This window comes from Eleutherodactylus coqui, chromosome 3, assembly GCF_035609145.1.
Source record: "Eleutherodactylus coqui strain aEleCoq1 chromosome 3, aEleCoq1.hap1, whole genome shotgun sequence".
Classification (NCBI taxonomy): domain Eukaryota; kingdom Metazoa; phylum Chordata; class Amphibia; order Anura; family Eleutherodactylidae; genus Eleutherodactylus; species Eleutherodactylus coqui.
Genome location: NC_089839.1, coordinates 96299247 through 96322152, shown reverse-complemented (window position 1 = coordinate 96322152; position 22906 = coordinate 96299247). Strand labels below are relative to the sequence as shown.

The 22906-nt window shown below is 43.5% G+C and overlaps 1 protein-coding gene across 5 annotated transcripts in view; it reads left to right on the top strand.

Moving 5' to 3' along the window:
- BIRC6 (baculoviral IAP repeat containing 6) overlaps positions 1-22906 on the top strand; it is a 240121-nt gene that overhangs the window by 141515 nt on the left and 75700 nt on the right. For 4 of the 5 annotated variants that reach the window (XM_066595893.1, XM_066595891.1, XM_066595890.1 and 1 more), the window contains 5 exons: positions 4422-4618; positions 5256-5556; positions 6162-6379; positions 16130-16294; positions 21626-21791. In XM_066595893.1, coding sequence (XP_066451990.1) covers positions 4422-4618; positions 5256-5556; positions 6162-6379; positions 16130-16294; positions 21626-21791 — 1047 coding nt within the window. The remainder of the gene's footprint in view (positions 1-4421; positions 4619-5255; positions 5557-6161; positions 6380-16129; positions 16295-21625; positions 21792-22906) is intronic. The other variant, XM_066595889.1, reaches the window with a different exon arrangement.

Here is a 22906-nt window from a genome sequence, read left to right as displayed (position 1 = left end):
CTTTCACATATTTCCATGTTCACCCAAAATAAGACACTGTTTTATATTACTTTTTACCCCAAAAGAGGCAGTGTCTTATTTTCAGGAGGTGTCTAGCAGCCGGTGTTGAGGTCCTTTGTGCTGCTCACGGACGCTCCTGCAGGCTTCCATGAATGATATTATTGAATGGCTGTGGTTGGTTAATTGGGCGCCGGCTCTGTTTGGCTGACGTGGCGCTCTATAAACCAATCAGAGCTATCACTTGCTGGAGGCGCCGTGTTTAAGCCCCACTACCAGGAAGAAATGCTCTGTCAGTGTTCAGGACTACGCAGAAGCCTGCCACAGCCCAGCGTGGGGAACTCGAACGCTGTTTACTAGGTGAGTATTGCTTTTTTTTCAATGTAGTGTAGCTAGGGCTTATTTTTGGGAAAAGGGTTTATACTGCGTTCTCTTCACGGCAACGTTGAACTTTCTGTGGTGACATGTTTGCACGACAGCGACTGTTTGTTTCATTATGCACCACCAGCTATGTAAGTGTGCATTTGTGAGGTGTTATTTATTGGACTCTCTACAGAGGTATCCAGCTGTCTCACAACCAGCTACAAACTACCAGACTCGAGTACTGGTGTATCCATAGCAACTGAGGTTTCGGGGGTTTGTGGGGAATGTAATCCGCCAATAATCCCTCATTCAGTGCACAAGGATGATAAAACTGTGATGACTTCACTGTTGTGATTGGGTTGTGCTTGTTTAGGACCTGCAGTGACTTCATCATCATGTGATCAGGGGGCAGAGCTCAGACCATGTGACTGATAACATGATTATGACATCACAGGGCTACTGTCCGACTCTGCAGGTTTTTAATAACGCGAAGGACCTGTGATTATGTCACCATCATGTGATGGTCTAGCAGGCTACAGAGACCATGTGACTGTGACATAATCACAAGTCCTGTGAGCACACTGCTGCTTTCAGGCTCTGCGCTGTATATATGCTTTAGGACCTGCAAGGATGTCACCGTCATGTGATCGGGGGTGGAGCGTGTGAAGCACATACACACTCTAATGGACAAGTGGTCGTTAGCACTTTTATTTGTAGTCTATGAATTTTTGTGATTAGATTTATAAAAAATGCTTAAAGGGGCTTTCCCATCTAAAGGAGTAGTATAGCTTTCATTTTTTTTTTTAGCTCATTCCCTCTCCATATAATTTTTTTTTTTTTTTGTAAATGCTGGCAAACCCCTTTTAAATGTGAAGCTGACCCCATTTCATTTCCCTAACGCTCATAATATGAACTTGTGCCGTTTGTATAAAATCATCTTCAGTTGTGAGTCATCTGAACGAGTATGTATGTTTACTGATCTACGTCCTTGAAGTTCTAAAAATGGAAAGTTTAATTATAAAATGTTTTGTCTTCTTACACCTAATTGGGAACAGAGTTAGCTCGGAGGGCTGTCTGATCGCAAGGAATAGATTAAACACAACTGTTATGATAGTAACGGAGTACATGATTCCGAATTACAGTTACAACCAGAGGCTGTTGTTTAAGTCATTTAAAACCAGACTTGTTCAATTTACAATTGTGTTTAATTTCCGCTTTTTATGAACGCTTGGGAAATTTGGACTTTGTAACAATAGTCCTCTGCAGGAGAACTTTTCAAATTGGTTTCCTTAAAGGGATTGTCTGACTTTTTTTTTTTTTTTTTATAATCCTGTTGTTCTCAGTCTTTGGAAAGTAAATACCCATATATATATTTATATTTTTTTTTTTTTTGCAAGAAGATGCACTTTCAAGCAAAAAAAAAAAGTGTGAATCCTACTATAGTTCGAAGTCAGAAAAGACCATTAGTGCCCACTCTCCGGACTGGTTATTTCCTGCCTACTAAATAGCAGTGAGAGCTATGCGGCTACATAGTCCTCTCTCCCTACCCAGAACTGATCTGTAATCTACTGTGTGTGTGTGTGTGTGTGTGTGTTGTGTGTGTAGAATTACTTAGGGGGAGTAAGGGTGGTTTCACATTTGCAGCAGGGTTTCAGCTTTTCTGCTCTGTTCAGGAAGCATGTAAGGGGAATCCCCAGGCCTAATAGTTCAGGGTCTGGACGGAACTGAACAGTGCCGTATGGAGCCCACTGACCATAATGAGGTCTGCCCGCTGTCCACCCGGCTGCTCGCTCTTGGACGGAAGAAAAAGTACTCCTTGTAGCGGTTTTTCTTCCAGTGCTTTCAGCTGGAGGTTTCGCCACAGATGTGGAACCGCCCTAAAAAATTACAATATTTGAAGTTATAAAAATACTTAAGGCCCCTCTCATACCTGCACTTGTATTTCAGTTGTTCAGCTCCATCCTTGGAGCCAAACAATAAAATATCAGCACTGCTGTATCCGGCAAGTACAGAACACAAGCAGTGCCGGACAGACTTCATTGCCCATAATAGGGTTCATTTGGCACGCCAGCAAAATTTTCTCGGATGAAATGGCACAGCATGCTGCACTATTTTGTCTGGGATTTTGTGCCTGATCTGTGCCAGAAGCGCTGAACCAAGCCTCCAGCGCAGATGTAAATGAAGCCTGAAGAAAATAAAGCAGTACAAGCAGAGACTAAAGAGCAATATGGAGAAATCACATGGCAGGAGAAACCTTTAGCTGGTTAGCTAAATGTAATGAGGTATCTACATGCGCCATTGCAATTAGTTTCAGTGGTAAAAAAAAATAGAATAGAATACCAAGAATGAAGGCACTAGCTTGGAGCTTTCCGTACTGGCAGCTGCGTTTGTTTGCATGCCGAAAGGATGCTGGTAAATATTCGGGCGGAAAAACGAACATAGAAAAGTTTCTATCTGCCTAAAATACTGTTTGAAATAGTTTTTATCGGAGACTCAGACGACATCCTTTAAAAGTTCCCTGTCTGGACATTTAAAGTGGCGTCATGTACACAGATTACAGCCCTGTCTGTGTGTTTTGTTTTTTGTTTTGCACTCAGCATGTTTATTTTTGCTAAGCTCCTTTTTGTTGCAATGCGTTGCCAGCAGTGTGAACAAGCAGTCATTAGATGTAGGCTTCCCCTGTCCTCCAGCTGCTGATTGACAGCTTTCTCACTGTACATAAACATCCTGACCGGTCCCTATTATAGGGTTTGTACCATCCCGCTTTACAGAAAGCTACCACACAGCCTAGTTGGTTTTATTAATTAAGATCCATATTAAATCATCTTTTAATGATTAAGATTTTCTATTAACATCTTTTGTGGTTGGAAAGTAGCCCGTTGCAGTAATGTATTTGTCTGTTTAAGACAATGGAGCAGGTTTGCTAATATACGAATACTGTCTAATACTGTACAAACTTTACCTAGAGTGTTAAATTGTACCAAATTTATGACAGCGGCTCGTGTTGGCTGGTAAGTCTGGTGCATCCTTAGTGTCTAGTCCAAGTTTATGCAACGTATTTGTTGGCTTAGTTTTGCGACACACACATGAAGTTATGCCCCCTTCTTGCTAAACCACTCCCCTTTTATTTTGACTTAGCAAAAAAGTGTCTGAAACGCATCATAAATGTGGTTCAAAACATTTAAGACAGTTTTCTGCTTCAGTTTGCACCAAGAAACTGGGGCATTTTCAAAAGTAAATCTGCCCCATTGTCTGAAATCGTTTTCTTAGGTGGGATAAAGGTTTTGTTCATATCATTGTCACAGGCAAGAATACAGTGAAAGGTAACACCTATATATGGATAACGCAGGATTCACTTCTGACTATAGGTGGTGGTCACAGCTCGTATGCATACAGAACTCTTCCATAGAAGTCAATGAGTCCTCTCCAGGCACCAGTTTCTACGTAGCAAACACTGGGCAGGGCTTGGGGAACATCGGTTATCACGATTATCCTTTATTTCACAATAAATTAGTGTGCTTTTGAATTCAGCATGTGAACATTAGATCATATGGAAACATTAGATTATACTCTTCACCAGGATGCCTGAGTGGCATTGGAATTAAGATCCAATGGATAGAAATCCATGTGGGTTCAAACCCCACTGCTAATATTAGTCATAGAAAAAGCATTGTGGCTCAGTGGTTATGGCTATTGACGGACAGTGCTGGAGTCCTAAGCTCAAATCGAAGGTCAAATAGCTCAGTTGGGAGAGTGATAGACTGAAGACCTAAAGATATCTGATTTTGGCAGGTTGCGTTAAGCAGGTTTCTTCAATAGTAGTCTTCAGAGGCTGGACAGACATCTGAATTACCAGTTGAGTTTCCTATTTCAACATGTAGAATCCCACCAAGTGCACAAGTAGATCCACTTGCAGTGTATTCCATCATCATTTCTTTTCACTAATGTATATACATCTAGCTTGTAATGCAACTATTATATGTATGATTTCTGTTTATTGCAAATTAATTTAGCAATTTACCAGTAATTTGTGCTGTTTTTTTTTTTCTGTCTTCTAAAAGAACATGGAGATCTGCTTGGCGCCTGCCCAGAGGATGAAGTGCTAAGCCCAGGAGACGAATGCATGGAGTCTGTTTTAGACGAGTCTTTCCTTGAAACGTGTCCAATCCAGTCACCATTACAGGTGTTTGCAGGAATGGGTGGATTAGCCCTCATTGCTGAGCGTCTTCCCATGCTTTATCCGGATGTCATTCAGCAAGTAAGACTTGGCTCTCGACTAATGGCACCAATGATTTATGTGAAACTTGATGTGGTTGTGCCAAGAAGGCAACCCCTGTTCATGTGCCCTAATCATGTATAGAATTAATAGAGGGGGTTTAAGCCGATATTGTGTTACAGGACTGGCAATCATCTGAATGGGCGTCATGTAATACTGCTGCAGGGGAAATGTCCAGCTTGTCATAAGTTTCCCTGGCAAAATCAGCTGTTTTACGGCAGCCGGGTTCACAATCAGCTGTTTATCATGTGGACCGAATTCTGAAAGGGGTTGTGTATGTACGGTGGCACATTCCCTTTAAGAGCACAATCTGGATTGAAACTAATCTGTTCTGATATAACTGTCGTGCGACTTGAAAAGCCAGCTATGTGCATGCAATCAAAAGGTCCAGCTGTATACACCAAACATATAGACCCAATATATGCATCTGTGTATGTCGTACATTGTCTTGCCTTGTAACTTTTAATTTTCCTGTGGCATCCTTTGAATGTAGATGACAGTTCTTCTGTGATTGTACAGTCTGTCTAGTGATCACATTGTATACTAGTTGTGGAAGTTTGCACTTTGACATACAGTAACCATTATAGTAAAAATGCATATTTAACGTTCTTCTTTGAAGGTCAGTGCCCCTGTGGTTACCTCAACAACACAAGAAAAACCAAAGGATAGTGACCAGTTTGAATGGGTTACCATTGAACAATCGGGGGAGCTGGTCTATGAAGCCCCAGAAACCATTGCTGCGGAGCCCCCTCCCATCAAGTCTGCCGTGCAGACTATGTCTCCCATCCCAGCGCACTCTCTCGCTGCTTTTGGACTCTTTCTTCGACTCCCCGGGTATGCTGAAGTTTTGCTAAAGGAGAGGAAGCATGCACAGTGCCTACTTCGCCTGGTACTGGGAGTTACGGATGATGGGGAAGGAAGTAAGTATCAACGCTCAGATCAGTGTCCTGTAATGCAGGCTGTTAATGAGCGTTTAGACGCAAGTTAATATATTTGTGATTTAATATCTGAACAATTCTCTATGCTAATATAAGCACTATGGGGTTTCAATGGTTTTAAAATTACACATTTCCTTTTGGTGACCTGCTTTAGTTTTGAGGTTATTAAACCTAGAGGCAAAATCCATTTAAAATAGTTCTATTTGATTATTTCTTTAATGTGCAATATAGCATTTCTTAAGCACCAGTTTGTATGCAGCTCATCTGACTTAAGCTCTTGTCATTTTTTACATTAAACAACCCTGTGACTGAACTTGGCTGTTTTGTCACTGTAGTTTTATGGTATTTTGGGAGGAGATATTCCGCTTTACTTTAAAGTATAAAGTTCCTTATGCTGATCAGGAAAGATGTAAAATATAATTTGATTTTGTCTAATCCAGACCATATTCTATTGTTAACTGAGGCAGGAAATGCTAAATTAGACGACGTAGACGTTAATTCCGTTTGTTACCCAATATTCGCACTGTGGCCATCAGAATACATTGAAGCGAATTCCTTTGTCTAATTTTTCGTTTTTTCCTCTTTAGGTCACATCTTACAGTCCCCGTCTGCAAATGTCCTACCAACTCTTCCTTTTCATGTTTTGCGCACCTTATTCAGCACAATGCCTCTCACCACAGATGACGGCGTGCTCCTGAGGCGTATGGCACTAGAGATAGGAGCTATACATCTTATTCTTGCCTGCTTGTCTGCTCTGAGTCACCATGCTCCCAGGATACCCAATTCTAGCTCTAATCAATCAGAGGTAGGTGTATAGACTCCCCAGACCTACAAATGCTGACGTTTTTATGGCTACAACTGTGTAATATTCTAACGCGTTCCTAGAGAAAAAAACTCATGCAAGAGCATAAATAAAATGTCTTCCCATATTTGTGTTAAAGTATTTACAGGGAAATACTATTGATGACTTATTCTCAGCATAGGTCAGCGATAGTTGATCCGCTGTTTAAGACACTAGCTGATTAGTTAATCGGGTGCCCGCTGACAGCGCCCCTAAACACAGGGTTGCGGAGCAGAAGCTGTCGCTTCGATTCTCTATATAGGGGTTGGCTCTGGTAATTGCAGGTGCAGCCCTCATTGATTTTAATGAGTGTTGCGTCTACAGTTACAAGGGCCAACCACTGTAGAGGGGTCAGAGCAGCAGCTTCCGCTCCATACCTCTGTGTAGAGCAGTACTGATTGACACTGGACCCAGGCAATTAACTATTGATGATCTGTCTTCTGGATAGGTCATTCATGGGCATTTCCCTGGAAACCCCTATGTAGTATGATTGCATATTTTTGCAAAGAATGAGACCTCATTAGACCAGTAGTGTGACGCACAGCCTTGTTTACTGAAGCTCACATTTTCAGTTGTACTAATATTTTAAAAGACTGCAATAATCTTGCTAAAATGTATATAATAAACTTTTTTTTAACACTTAACTGCATAATGTCAATATGCATCATGCAGTTGTAGAGTTGCACTGAAGATAGTCAGCTCACCCAGCCTTACTGTACCTCCCCACCAAGTGTATGTAAGCAGAGAGCCATGCTGATAAGCATAGAAGAAGATGAACACTTACCAGCAACTCGGGCAACATAATACCCGCCTTCATTTGTTCAATCCGGAGAGTAGATTTGTTTTCCTTAAACTGAACATGTGTTCACCCTGGCTAACTGGTATCTCTCTAACCAGGGCTCCCGCAAAGTTTTCGAAGAGGGCATTACATTAACGTTTTACTTGTATGCAATGAGCCGTTGTTGCCGGAGGCCACTTCAAATTTCCTCTAGACCCATTCCTTAGAATGCTGCTTCCCTAGGCATCATCTCCTAACTGCCCACTTGCACTCCCTTAAATAAACCCTGCATCACCTTCAATTAGTTTGGCAGTTTCTACATCCAAGGGACAGAGATTATTCTTACTATTCTTCCGCCCATCTGACCTATAGTCAATAGGACTATTACTTATTGAGGCACCACGCCTTGTTTTGCCATTCTGGCTTGTGGTTGGTTCATGCTCCTGGATTTCCCAGTTAGGCCTTGGACCTGGTACCTCAGATTATTTGTTGAAGGATTCGGGCTGCATGGTTAACATCTGGAGTTTTCTATTACTCAACTTCTGACTCTATAACCCTCTTCATTAAGGGAGGCTTAAAAAGGGGTTGTCAGGGGCACATTAAACATGATGCTTTGTTGTAAAAGAATTTTCAAAATTTTATTTGCTTAACACCGTCCGTTCCCTTGAGATAGCCCATTAATCTGACGCCTCCCCTTTCACCTGAACAAGATTTTTAATACTATGGAGGAGCAGAACGCCCTACTGGTTTGTAAATATCTACAGTATAGAGATCAAACTGGGAGATTCTTTTACGAACACTTGGGTGTGGTCGGGCCTTGGCTTGCTATTTTCGAGCCTATAAATCTCAAAATTCATCCCCCGAATTAAAAACCACTGCAGATTGGGATCGAATAGCTTTCAGCAGATATCCAGTATTTTTTGAAAATATATTATCAAGAGCTGCATAACTTCAGAAGTTTGTTAATATGCTTCCCGAGCAAGGCTCTACAGTCTAAGGCTGGATTCTTATGGTCCTTGGCATTTTTACGTTCGCAACCGGCTACGTAAAAACGTGTGAATGGGGGCGTACCAATCTAATGTTTGTGCACCCATTAAGATAACCCTGGCGCATATATGCCGAGCACGGGATGCTCTGCTAACCTGTCTTCCCCTCTCCGCACCCTCGCTGGCTCTCTGCATGGGAAGGGGACGGGGCAGGAGCTAGTTGGCATAAGCTTCCACCCCCTCTCCGCCTCTTGTCGTCAGCCAGCAATGGGAGGGGCGGAAGCTTAGCAGCCAGCTCCGACCCTACACATCCCTTCAATTGCGAACAGCCAGGAAGGGACAGGGAGGAGGAGGGATGGGGTGGGAGTTTAGCAATTGCGCTGCTAAACTCCCTCCCACCTCCCTTCTCCAGCAGCTGTCATAGGCTCTATGCAGTCACTGCCGGCGTAAAAGCACCCGACCAAAATGCACTATCTTAGGCCAGCCAGGCACTTTTACGCTGCGGAATCACGCCCATGTGAACTGATGCATTGTAAACCAATGTATCAGAGGGCAGCGTAGATCGGCCAGGCGTGAAAACGTGGCTGATATACGCTCATGTGAACCCAGCCTAAAATTCAAGTCCCGAGTCACTAAAACGGCCCCACTATTTCTGAAACAACGGAGCATCTTTTGAGGAAGACTTTTCTGAATTGGAAATCTCAGGGATTAATAAAGATTCCCTGGCAGGGAAATCGCAGGGCCCAGATTGGTTTACTTTGTAATTCTTTGAACTATTTTGAGAAAATGTCACCCCCTTCCTTATGAAAGTGTCCAACCAGGTTTCACCATCCTTCCCTTTTTCCTATCCATTAGCTAATGGCCCTTATCGTAGTCATCCCAAAACCGGGTAAAGAGCCCTCGTTATATGGGAACTACTGCCCTATTTCAGAAATATCAATGTTAAACTTCTTGCTTGGGCCCTGACTAACTGTCTGAACCCAGTGCTACCCTACTTTATACATACTGACCAGGCTGCATTGCACTAAGGAGATTCTTCTCTTGATGGGTCATGCCAGAGCTGCTCATTCTCCTCTCTGCCTATTGGTGAATGTGGATAAGGCTTTTGACTGTGTACACTGGGGTTCCCTAACGGCATCCTCGGAGCAGATTGGCCTTGGACATAACTATTTACTGTGTAGCAATCTTATGGCCCAGGTCCGGACCAACAGGGTCCTTTCTGACGCTTTTTCTATCAGGAACGGCACGCAGCTGGGCAACCCTTTTGTCCCATTTGCTATAGAGATGGAACACCTGGCATTTGCTCTCTACAATAACCCTAATTTGCACGGTCTACGGGTGGGGGCCAGGCAATACAAATGAGCTCTGTATGGAGATGATCTCCTGATGTATCTCTCCCAACCCAGATTGTCCTTCCCCCCTCTATTCTCTATGAACTCACTAGATTTGAGTATTTTAGCAACTTTAAGGTTAATCTCAAAGTCAGAGGCCCTTAATGTGTCCCTTTTTTAGGGGAAGTAGAGTATCAATCCTGCCAATTTTCTTTTAAATGGTGTGCAACTTCTTTAACTTATCTGAGTGTTCGTATCCCCTCTGATCCCTCCCAGCTATTTATCAATTATCTTCCCCATTCAGGAAAAAAAAGGTTGACTTTGCTCAACACTTCTAATCAAAAACAATGGACTGGATTTGGTTGTGTTAATGCTCTCAAAATGGGCCCATGGCTCCTTTTTCCAAGCTTTCCCATTACTTTATTCAACCCCTTCCCGCTATAGGGCATACAGTTACATTCTGCGGGGTCGAAGTATGTATGAAGGGAGATTGAGGGCCGACCTCCCTTTACACAGCGCGGGTCCCGCTGTTTATTATAGCCAACACCCAGCAAAAACAGCTCCACTCAGCTGTGCGGCTGAGCGGCGCTATTAACCATTTAAATGCCGCTGTCAATAACGTATTCAACGGATTGTAGTCGAATACATTATTACTGTGCGCTCCTGCATCAACTTCTGTTGTGTTTCTATTAGTGTTTCCTAATGTGCTGTTATTGTTCAATCCATTTATTAGCATTTAGTAATAAAACATTAAAGACAGACTATTTTATTCCGGTAAGAACATGGTTAAAAAATAACAGATGTTTAAACACTTGGAATATTTGTGCATGTTTTCTTTCATCCATGTTCTTACTGAAATGCTAAAATAAAGAAGTATTTATTGCTGCCCGAGTTGCTGGTAACGTTCACTTTCTACAATGCCAGAATCGTGTGGTAGTTTTTATGGTCACACCTTCTCCTGACAAAAATTAAATAAAAAGTGATCAAAATGTTGTATGTTCCCCAAAATGTTTGCCCCCCCCCCCCCCAAAAATAATAAAATTTGTGTACAGTTACTTTTTTTCCCACCCCAGTTTTGCAGTACATTAAATAGTACCATTTAATAAACATCTATGTCCACAGAAAAATAAATGTAATGGCTCTTTGAAGATGGAGATAAAGGAAAAGGCAAAATCTCTTGTCTTGAAGGGGTTAAGCTTTATTTGTATAAAGCTTTCCAATTCCTAATTCTATTTTAGAGCAAGCGATAGCTTAAGGCCAGGCTCACACGAGCGTAATTTATAATAGCGTATTATGCGCACAGTGTGAAAGTACATTAATTTTCATTGATCATAAAAAAATGTGCCATGTTTTATTTTGCCGCGTATTACATGCAATAGAGCCCTGTTCTCTATGGCGCGTAATAAACACTGTACATACACAATTACATTGCGTTTGTGAGGTGTAAATACAATATGTCACTAAGTGACAGAGCGGGAAATGTAAGAAAAATCAGATTGTGCATGACAGCAAGTGTGAGATACGTTGTCACGTGCAGTGCAAAATCGCTGGAATACATGGCGACACGCCGGCTCACACAGTGTTAAAACGCTCTTAGGATGCCCGGTCTAAGGCTGGATTCACATGAACATATATCGGCTCGGTTTTCACGCTGAGCCGATATACGTTGTCCTCATCTGCGGGGGGGGGGGGGGGGGGGGGGGGGGGGATGGAAGAGCCAGGAGCAGGAACTGAGCTCCCGCCCCCTCTCTGCCTCCCGCCCCCTCTCTGCCTCCCGCCCCCTCTCTGCCTCCCGCCCCCTCTCTGCCTCCCGCCCCCTCTCTGCCTCCCGCCCCCTCTCTGCCTCCCGCCCCCTCTCTGCCTCCCGCCCCCTCTCTGCCTCCCGCCCCCTCTCTGCCTCCCGCCCCCTCTCTGCCTCCCGCCCCCTCTCTGCCTCCCGCCCCCTCTCTGCCTCCCGCCCCCTCTCTGCCTCCCGCCCCCTCTCTGCCTCCCGCCCCCTCTCTGCCTCCCGCCCCCTCTCTGCCTCCCGCCCCCTCTCTGCCTCCCGCCCCCTCTCTGCCTCCCGCCCCCTCTCTGCCTCCCGCCCCCTCTCTGCCTCCCGCCCCCTCTCTGCCTCCCGCCCCCTCTCTGCCTCCCGCCCCCTCTCTGCCTCCCGCCCCCTCTCTGCCTCCCGCCCCCTCTCTGCCTCCCGCCCCCTCTCTGCCTCCCGCCCCCTCTCTGCCTCCCGCCCCCTCTCTGCCTCCCGCCCCCTCTCTGCCTCCCGCCCCCTCTCTGCCTCCCGCCCCCTCTCTGCCTCCCGCCCCCTCTCTGCCTCCCGCCCCCTCTCTGCCTCCCGCCCCCTCTCTGCCTCCCGCCCCCTCTCTGCCTCCCGCCCCCTCTCTGCCTCCCGCCCCCTCTCTGCCTCCCGCCCCCTCTCTGCCTCCCGCCCCCTCTCTGCCTCATTTGCAATGGGGAGAGGTGGGATGGGGTGGGCTAATTCTCCCCACTTAGCCCCAGCCACGCCCCACCTCTTCCCATTGCAAATAGTGCAAGGGGGCGGAGAGGAGGCAGAGAGTGGGTGGGAGCTCAGTTCCTGCTCCTGGCTCTGCCAGCCCCCCCCCCCCCCCCTGCAGATGAGGACGACTTATATCGGCTCGGCGTTTATACCGAGCCGATATACGTTCGTGTGAATCCAGCCCATGGCTAAGTCCATGTGAGAATGAAAAATCGGCAGCTAGAGAAGCATGTGTATCATGCAAATTTGATGTGAATTTCATCCCTCTATATTGAAAGGCATAGCAGAAATTGTCATGCACGGATGTAAAAATCCTCACTGCAGGTCAATTTTTGTGGAAGTAGGTCTTTGTTATCAAGCTAAAACTAGTGTTTCATCATATATTTTTTTTTTTACATGTTATTTTTAGTATGTTTGCGTACAAAAGCTAAAAAAAGACCAAATAAAAACAGCAGCATGATTCACAGTTGACATGGACTCTACAGATGCTGCGTTTGGTGCATCAATGCCCTGGTCACATCACTATTCTAGCTCCTCATTCTCACAGAACATGTATCATGTGCGAATGGTTTACACTACTTATTACTGAGTGCAGTTTTCTTGCACATAAACAACCTGGGGTAGAGGATAGTATTAAACAATTTATCCCATGTTCCTCCCTGAACACGTGTTTAACCCCTTAAGGACCAGGCTGTTTTATACCTTGAGGACCAGACACATTTTAGCGATTTCTACCCATGTGGTGGTTTAACTGCCCTATTTTTTTTTCCTTCAGCTATCTAAATTATTTTTGCTGTGTTGTTTTTTTCCATTACATTTTTTTTTCTTCAGTTTTTTTTTAGTTGTATTTGGGGTAAATTTTTTTAAATTTTTTTTTTTAACCTTTTATAGTTTTTTTTTAAAATTAGTATATTTATGCTACAATAAAGCATCCATAGGAGCCCCAGTCACAGGGAAAACATCCCCTGTAGTGACATTAGTCACTGGCCGAGCTGATCAGGCTCTTCTAAGATCCTGCAGTTCTGCTGTCCACTTTCACTTGTTAGTTCCTAGTGCTCATTAAGCACTGTGCATTAAAGAAAGGAGAAGGCAGAAAGGGTTAAAAACTCCTCCTTCCTCCCCCGGGTTATCAGCTGTGACTAACAGCTGACAACCTGACCTGCTTCTGATTGATTGCAGAAGCAGGAGCTTTAATCCCTACGGTATTTTTTACTGTCGACTGGGATTAAAGCCCAGGAGCAAGTGCCGTAAATTTATGGTGCTTGGTCCTAAATGGGTTAAAATGGGTTGTTTGCATCTACTCAGAAACCCAGTGTAATGTAACTGCAGATATTGATCATAATGTACATTAGTTGGTTTTTCTTTGATGTCCATTAAACTTTATTTACCAGAACCTGGAAAAACAAATTGAAGTTCTGCGCCAACCGTTACTGACACCCAACTGCGGTAACCGTAACTGTTTAATAAACATGTGGAAAAACAATGAGGCCTGAATAAAAAAATTAATTTTAAAAGTGTGTTTTTGTTTTTTTATTTTTCTTTTAAGAATCCCTTAATGTACTTAACGGTGCTATAATGTACGGCTTCCGTTTATAAGCGTTAAATTGACTATGACCTGCACAAAGTACTTTACTTTCAGCCAAGGAGTTCTTGCACTAGCAAGGTACTTTATTTTCTGAGGCAGAATAGGTTATACACAGTTGATTCAAACTTGGCTCATACACTCATTTTTGGCAGCCATTTCCGATTTGATAGAGCTAGCATAACCTCCTGGTTTTACGAAGCGGGCCAAAAAGAAGAATCAGCGAGGGCAGCAGCCAAGTTTCAAGATGTATGCACTGCAAATGTAAAAAAGTCTTCTGCTAATTGTTTATTACAATCTTATTAATGTTGGTAAATAAAATCTAATTAAACCCTTTAGACCTGCAGTGATGGACAAAGTAATGTAAAATAAACAAAGTAACACTTAAGAAGAAGCACATCAGCAGTCTTGTTAAAATAAGGCCGTGCACAGCAATCCCATCTGTGGCTCGCAGGTCCCTTGCCAACTTTTTACTATTCGTACATGTAAATTTAGTCTTTTTAACCATGAGAGAATCGTAATATTTAAAATGTGCTAAACCAGAGATCCTCACCACTCCGTAACGGGTAATTGGCATGATATTGTCGTGAGATTAGGCAAAGCCACCACAATCCCCAACAATCCCTTTTAAAAACCATATGGACTAAAATAGGATGAGATGCAATCTAATTGTCAGACAGAATAACTTCCCATTCGGTCTTCGGCCAACTTGACTCATAGGATTCAGTTCTTAACTCCGCAAATCCCAAGAATGATTTTAAGGGATTTGTCCTCACATATATAGAAATGCAATATATTTTGCATAGAGACAATTTCTTAAATTTCTATATTCTATTATAAGTTTTCACTAGAGATGAGCGAACGTAGTCGTTTCGAGTAATTACTCGATTGAGCATCGCTATTTTCGAGTACCTGGCTACTCGGGTGCAAAGATTCAAGGGGCACCGGGGAGCGGGGGATGGCGTGGTGGAGCGGGGGTAGCAGTGTGGAACAGGGGGAGCTCTCTCTCTCTAACTCTCCCCCCCCCCCCCCTCCCCTCCCCTCTGCAACCCCCCGCTCACCCACGGCGCCCCCCGAATCTTTTCAACCGAGTAGAGAAGTACTCGAAAATCGCGGTGCTCGAGTGAAAAAGGGGCGTGGCCGAGTAGGTTCGCTCATCTCTAGTTTTTACATAACTTTTGTTTTAAAATATTGTTTTGTATTGCATTTCGAGGTTTTCACCAATGGCCTCTTCAGAACCAATTTATATCAGTCTTCTTTCAGTACTGTTTTCTCATCAGCAGTGTGAGCCTTCAAAATACATTAGCTTGGGACATTGAGAAAGTGATTTGGTAAGATCGCTGGTTTAAAGGGAACCAGTCATTAGCTAGAAGCACCATAAACTAAGCTATGGTGCTTACAGTTTAGGTTTCCGAGAGTCTTTGAAGCTGTGTCTTGTATTCACCTGTTCCCACAGTGCCCCCCTGAAGTCGGCGCTCACACAGCCAGCATGATTGGTTTCAGTAGGTTCTGCTCATACATTCCCACACATCTCTTTGGGAGTGCACGTCTTTGCCCCACCCTTGCTCCCAAGATCCAGTTGAGCAGCTCCTACTGCCCCGTCCCCCGGCACAGCCCGCTGGAAAGTCAGGTGACAGCTGCAGCCATAAGTCAGCCGACGTCTGACTTAAGCAGCCGACCACGGCAGGGAACAGGGCAGCGGGAGCTGCTAAGCTGGATCGTGGGACTTTAAAATACAGTTGAGTATACTTTTTTTTTTCTTGTGCCCAGCTGTTAAAATTTTTCACGTAAATATACAAAACAATACGGACCAAAACATGAAGGTGGTATGGTTTTGACACATAGTTTTGTCTTTGTATCATTAAGACTTATTCACTTCTCCATTACTCTTTCTGTATCCAATACTCACATTTTTTAAGATTTCTGTTTGCAGACATTCAGTGATTACTTCCAGTGGATTAAAGTCTGTCCTGGTCATGTGATAGACACATGCAGGATTGATTATCGGACATGTTTACAAGAGACTGCTCTGAAACAACCAATGTGACCATCACATGATCAAAGCAGATCTTGATCTCCTGGAAGTGAGCCATGAAGTTTCTTATTGACTGATTTCAAGCAGGATCTTGAAAACTGTCAGGAATAGATTCCTAAACTTACTGTGTTGGAAACTTTATTTAACTTTTGATTACACAATGTATAACTTTCATTTGCTGAGATAATCCCTTTTTACATGTGGTGAATGTACAATGTGTATTCTGGGACTTTACAATATATGTGGATGGGAGTTTTGAAAAAAGCATGCTGCAGATTTTTAAATTCACAGCAATGTCATTAAATTGCAGAAAAACAGCTGATTACCATAGTGAATTTCATCCTTCCAACAAGTAGGCTGAAATCCTGTGCAAATTAAATCTGCAGCCAAATCCGTGTGTAATACGTGCGAACATGACTTGATAACGCTGTTGAGGTTTTATTTTTGTTTTTTCCTCATCTTGTTGCACTACCATGTCATAAGTATTACTTATTCCACTTTTTTTAAGCCACAGGTGTCCAGCACTCACAGCAGTGGCACTTGTGAAGAACAGCAACTTTATTGGGCTAAGGGTACTGGATTTGGCACAGGATCTACCGCTTCAGGTTGGGACGTTGAGCAGGCCCTTACAAAACAGAGACTGGAAGAGGAACACGTAACCTGCTTGTTACTGGTAAGTATCACTTCTCTTTGTGTCACGCAGATAGTACAGTATAATTTACTTAAAAGGGCACTAAATGTTTAGACAACTTGTGCGCGTGTAATAGCCTATGTGTGTCATCAATCTTGTAATATACTTTAATAAAAAAATTATATTTTACCAATGGAAATCAAGTTTGAAGCGGTTGCCACTAGGGGGTCTCTCTTCCAGCTTCTGCAATCTCCTCTGAGCTTCTGTAGTTATTGGGAGGCTAGGATGTGGAAGAGGGGCTATAGTCACAGGCTCCTCCCACGCACTTACAGGCTGACAGATCTGCAGCCACTGTGTCTCTGCAATCTGTGCCTCTCCTGCTGTTACAGCACACGTGTGCACGCATATTTAATTGGGTTTAAAAACCATTTGGCCAGAATGTTTGAATGCCTTCCTGAATTGTCCTGGGCAAGCAAAAAGGCGGGCAGTTAGATACCGCCTCTCTGCTGATTGGACCAGAGACAGAACAGTGCAGCATGGGAAGGAAGTATAGGAAAGGGAGCTACTGTCAGAATGCTAGGCTTGCTACATGCCCCCTATCTGAAAGTGGATTGCAAACGAAAATGGGGAAGACCACCTGAAAATCAGAACTTTGGACCAAATTTAAAGTTTCTAACAGCAGAAAATGAGACTGAGGAGAACATGTTACATTTTAGAAAACATTGAAAACTCAGCAATGCTTTAACTTCAACTTTAACTATGCTTGTCTACGACGATGATGCTGAATTTTTGGTGCCATCAGAAAACAGATAAAACCAGTGGTTACACCGTGGGAGGAATCTTGGCTCATGCAGTTCAGGGAAGAACGTTGAGACAGAGCAGATGTTTGGGTGGGTGCAGCGGGGCAACTTTTGGTTAGACTACATTACGCTGCGAGCACACAAGTACAGGGGTGTCAGAATAAGAGTTGTGGACTCTAAGAAAAGATGTAAGACTCTGTTCACACATTCATGATTTGATGAGGATTTAGGTGCAGGTTTTGTTAAATTCGCCACAAATCCAGACATTGACCATCCAATTTTATACTCCCTTAGCGTCCAGCTGAAATAGCCACCTGGAATGATGACCGTCTTGTGGGTTTTTTAATATCTTCAGCATGCTCAATATTTGAGCAAATTCTGCACAAAAAAGTCATGAATCGGCCCCATTCAATGGCAATAAGGGTAATTCTTTTGGATCTGCTGCAAGACTTGAGGATTCAATACCAGAAGATGATTTGAAACATAGAATTTGGATTAGTCTGTGGCCAATCCGATATGTGAACATGGCTTTAGAGTCCAGTATTTGGTTGACTTTGGCCTCCTGCAGACAGTCTGGTCGGATCGAATCACGCAACGAGATGCGAGCCATGCCCCTGGAGTGACCATTGTGGCTCGCCTCCTCCCAGCGTCTGCTCCGCTCTATGTGCTGGCTGCCGCCCAGCCGGCACATGCGTAGAGCGGAGCCGGCACGTCACCAATGACATTTCTGTGCGGGCCTCTGCAAGGCTTGCACAGAAATGGGACATGGCACAATTTGTTTACCCCGCAAGTCTTCACGCAGTCAAATCACGGCTGTCTGCATAGGATTGCATTATCTAACGCAATCCAAGGCAGCGGGCACAGGCGGAAATTCTGCAGGAAATCCTTTGTCAGTTGCTTCTGATAGATCTTCAGTCTTGAAATAACTAAATCATTGGTCAGTTTTTTTGAAGAGTTGTGGAAATGAAGAAAATTAATCTTGCTGCGAGAAATATTAAAGACTCGGTCACAGTGTTTTTGCACTTCTCTCTGAGGGCAGCACAAGTTAGTGCCTGTCACACTGATTACAGTGATGTGTCTGCTGTGTAGATCTGTGCAGTAGTTGGGGAGAAACTTGCCTTATATCAGTAGCAGCAAATGCATAGAGAACTACTAAAAGTAGTCCTGGATATCATAAGCTGCAGGCACCCCTCTCTCCAGCCACTGATTTGTCAGCTCTCTGCTTATTAGCATGCATAGAGAGAAAGCTGACAGTCATTGGTTGGAAGGCGGGATGGGTGTGGCTAGCCTGTAGCTCATGAATATGGAGGATTAGTTCTGTGTCTGGCTGCTACTAATAAAAATGCAAGTTTCTGCAAAACTGCAGAGATCCACACCTCAGTCGATGGGGCTCATCTGTGGATTTTCCAGTGAAGCATGTCACTTGTCCTTTTTCCATGTCCCAGATTTCAAATCTGTGCATGGAAAAATCCATGCTGTGTGATCTATAACAGAGGGTCCCATTGAGGTCCGTGGGGTGGAATAAGGACATGGACAGGCTAAAGAGTTATCATCAAACTCTGTGTGTGGTGGATTGTACACGAAGAGTGAAGGGCTCAGTGAGGATTGTTGTGGAAGTGTCCTACTCTCTACAACATACATTGAAATGGATTTATCATAGCTGAACTAGATGTTGTAGCAACATCCGAGAATCTTGTATTTTAGTGCAGCCAAGGGAAGCAGCGGTCTGCGGAGGATTCAATAAACTTCATGCTACACAAGGTCTTTTTAATCTTTTTAAAATACAACATGAGGGGTTTGGGAAAGGATTGCAAGATTGGATTTCTTTCACAAGAATCCATATAACTTGAGTTTAAGAGATTAATCTCGTGGTGTAACCAGTTCTCTGGCCTTTTAATACGCTTTCTGGCATATGTGTAGGCATAGCTTTATTCCGCTTGCTCTAAAACAAGTTTGCATTTAAAGAAGCATACCTTGTGTGGGTTGTTTTTTGTTTTGTAGAGTCCAGTCGCTCGTTGATGCACGTTTCTTCCTGCCTCCGGTTCACATGGCCAGGGCTTTGACAATGGAGCAACCAATCACAGAGCAATTTTCATTCCCTATCCTGCTCTTAAAAATGAAAGCTGCGTTGTGATTGGTTGCCGTAAGAAAGAAAGACTGCTTTCTCTGCAGTTATCATAAATCTGCCCCATTAGCTGTCAGTTCTAGTCATGTGACCTGGAGAGTGGAAGAAAAGTGCAGAATACACAGTGAGGAAGGGGATAAACTACAGAGCTAGATTCTTGACAACAGATCAATGATACTTTGTTTTTAAGCCCTTTTACACAGTCATCATTCAAACCTGCAAAAGTGAATGATGACCGTTTTCTGCAGGCATAAAAATCATCGTTGGCTCATTCACTTATCATATAGCGATCATTCAGTCATTCTCATTCACTAATATGGCGAACGTTGAAGACTGAACGTTTCTCCTTTGACCGAGCCAACTATGTATCTGCCTGTATAAGCAGGCTGCGCGAGTGAACTCTAACATCCTTTTTTATCCTTCAAATGAGAAATCGTCAGATCTAAATGGGTCCCTAATTTGAAAGACTTTATTGAGTGTATTTTCAGACCGAAGAGCTTTTACTTGGCATGTAGGATGGTTAGAAGGTCTGCTTGTGAGACAATAGAAGAGGTTTGGCAATCTACTATGATCCCCAATAGTAAAATAAGAGAGAATATGTTGTTGCGCACAGGCCATTAAGGACAACGGGCAAATGTAATACGAGGTAATCTTATATAAAAAGCGCAAAATCTGTTTTTTGTAGCATACAAATCCACAGTTCTGGTCCGATTTGAGTGAAATTTTGCATGAGCGTTGCTCAGCACCAGGTGACCAATACTGGCATAGTTAAAAATCAAAATCTCACTGACTTCCCATGTAATTTTTGATGCCAAAAGCAACCAATCACAGCTCAGCTTTCATTTATTACACAGCTGAGGTAAAATGAAAGCTGCACTGTGATTGGTTGCTATAGGCAATACAGATAAGTCTTTTTGACAGCTTTCATAACAGTGCGATGCGGGGCTCATTTTTGTGGCCCACATTGTATATTCCAGGGCTGATCTTCATAAAATCGCTGTGCAACGCAGGGGTATATTGCCTTGTGCTTAATATTCTACAGTTAGAAGTGGCTCTTTGTAGGTATATAAAATTATCATTGTCAAAAGTTGTCAAAACTCTCTCGATGACAGATGTTCTGGGTATAATGCGTTAACCTTTTGCAATCCAGTTTTGAATTCAGGATTTCCTAGGGTGCTTTCTTGTTCTGCCATTATACAATGGCGCCATCTGCTGGCTAGAGCCAGTACTGCAGTGAGGGACATGATGGAGAGGCCCCCGAAAACAGAGCAGCCAGTAATCTACAATAAGAATACCCTGCCGGACGTCTTCTGGCATTGGAGCTGTATAGCCTTCAATCAGAATGTCTTTAGATGTCAGACATTGGATAGGAAAGGGTTAAACTTTATAATCGCATGTGAGTCAAACAAGCTCAGAATCTTTGTACGCTCCCCCAGATTACAATATTGGCTAGTTTTGAGGCGGCCATTGTAACTCATGAATATTGTAACTGGGAAAAGCAAGTTGCTTCTGCAGCCCCCAAAATGTAAAGCCCACTTAGGATTAAAAAAGACATGTCCTTATGAAAGTCGGAAAGAGATTCTGAAAACTGGTGAATCATTCCCTAGGTGTAGAGAGCCAGAGCTTCTTCAGGAAGCCATAGTGGGGCAGATTTACGTCCAATGTACCAAAATTGTATGCCTTTCTGGCACATTGTCGCATTCCATTTTAGAAACCTTGCATTCATAAAACAAATGGTCCAAAAAAGAACAATGCATTGCACGTTGCTTGAAAAGGGAACATGGCTTACATGCAACCACGTGGGCCAAAATGAGAATAACATTTTGGCAGTTGTAAGCAACCATGGTGGTATAAAGTTACAATTCGCACATCAATAGACATTTATTTTTATCATCCAACGTTTGCCAGTGTCATAGATTAGACCAGGCAGTCTAAAAATGTGTAAAGGTTTACACTACCTAGCTTTTACACCGGATTAGTAAGTCTGAACCCAATGTGCCACAGCAAAAAAAAACACAAAACTCTGATTTTGAGCTGGTGTCCAAAAGAGTAGTTTGTCCTAACACAGGTGCAAAGGTAAGTAGATAAAGCGCTGTGCTGTGAAGACACCGATTCCACGTGCACTTTATTAATACAATGCCTACTGAATGGGTCTACTTGCCCCGAAAGTCTTATGTTCTGTTCCAAACCCCCCCCCCCCCCCCCTCTTCCCCGAATCATGATTTTTTTGGTTTCACTGTTTTTGCGAATTACTCTCGTCTACACGTAGCAGCATTGGGGAGATTCAGCTGTGTACGTTGTGCTAAAAGGATATTTTATCTGCATCCTTTCAGGGTTAATCATTTTTTATATTTCAGCAAATATTTCTAGGAATCGGAACTAGATTTTTTCCAGTATTTTCCAGAGCATTTGTGCTGCAAATCTGAATATTCCGTTTTATTTTTACAGGTTCTTGCTAGCTATATAAATCCATCTGGCTGTGCAGTTAATGGAGAAGTGCCGACCAACGAGAGTCGAGGGCAAAACAGTAATGCGCTTCCATCTGTCTTGTTGGAACTATTAAGTCAATCCTGTCTTATACCGGCTATGTCGTCATACTTGCGGAATGATTCAGGTACATTTCTTTAACCATTTTTCCTCATAATGTGTTTTTCGAAACCTTAAGGATGTACGGTGCATGTTAATTTTTTACAAGCTCTGAATAGATGTGTGTAATCATGTAATTATACTACACAGTTACGTTGGTTGAATCCTACAACTGTGGTGCGATCAGATCTGGCATGGTTTGTGTCAGTATTTATTAGGCTGATTTTGTGAGCTCCTCTAATGCCTTATGCCCCTCTGAAAGTTTACCGATGATATCGGAGATTACCAAAGCATTTTTTTTCAGTGGCAATATCCTTTTTATGTAAACTGGGATACCTTTTAAAGTTGTAACTGCTAGTCGAGTTTAGTTTCATCCCCGTCAACGTGCTGCAATACCACACCTGGCCACTGTTCTACGGACAACATTTTGAATTTCCCAGAAAACTCCTTTTAAGGCTGGGTTCCTACAGGGTGGAATCCCGCTGGAAATTTTGCAGCTTGACCGCGGCGAAAAAACGCGAGATTTCCACCAGGGAAGCGTTGCTTAAAAAACCCACGACACTTAGCCGCGGGTTTTGGAACGGCTTGGAAATCTGTGCCGCAGCGCCTGCTTTGCCGTAACGGATTGGACGTCCCGTGTGGACTAGATTGTTGAAAAATCTCGTCCACATAGCTGGCCAAACCCGGGATTAGTGGCCGCAGGCAGATTCCACCCTGTGTGAACCCAACCTTAAAGGGTTGTCAAAATGCACAACCCCCGCAAACAGCATATTGTGCTGGTGCAGCCACGGCCAGCCTGGAGTTTCCTCTGCAGCAACTGCTGCGTGGGAGATGTAGTTTTACAGGACAGACAGACCTCCACATGAACGACTGTCTTGTAATTGCGATACAGCGTAAGGTCGGCCAGGATGAGAGACTTTTACGAAGACACAGGGGGTACTAATAAGGCCTATGAACAGGAGATGCCAATTTGACAGAACCCCTTTAATGAGCACAATCTGTCTTCTCTCCTGTATTGTCTTAAAAGGGTTGTTGGGCCACATGATTTTTTTCTCCCCGTCACCTCCCCTTACTGCACCATAACTTAGTCTACACTACTATAGGGATGTAACAGATTCCTGTTCATATTTGCGTCGGTGTTTT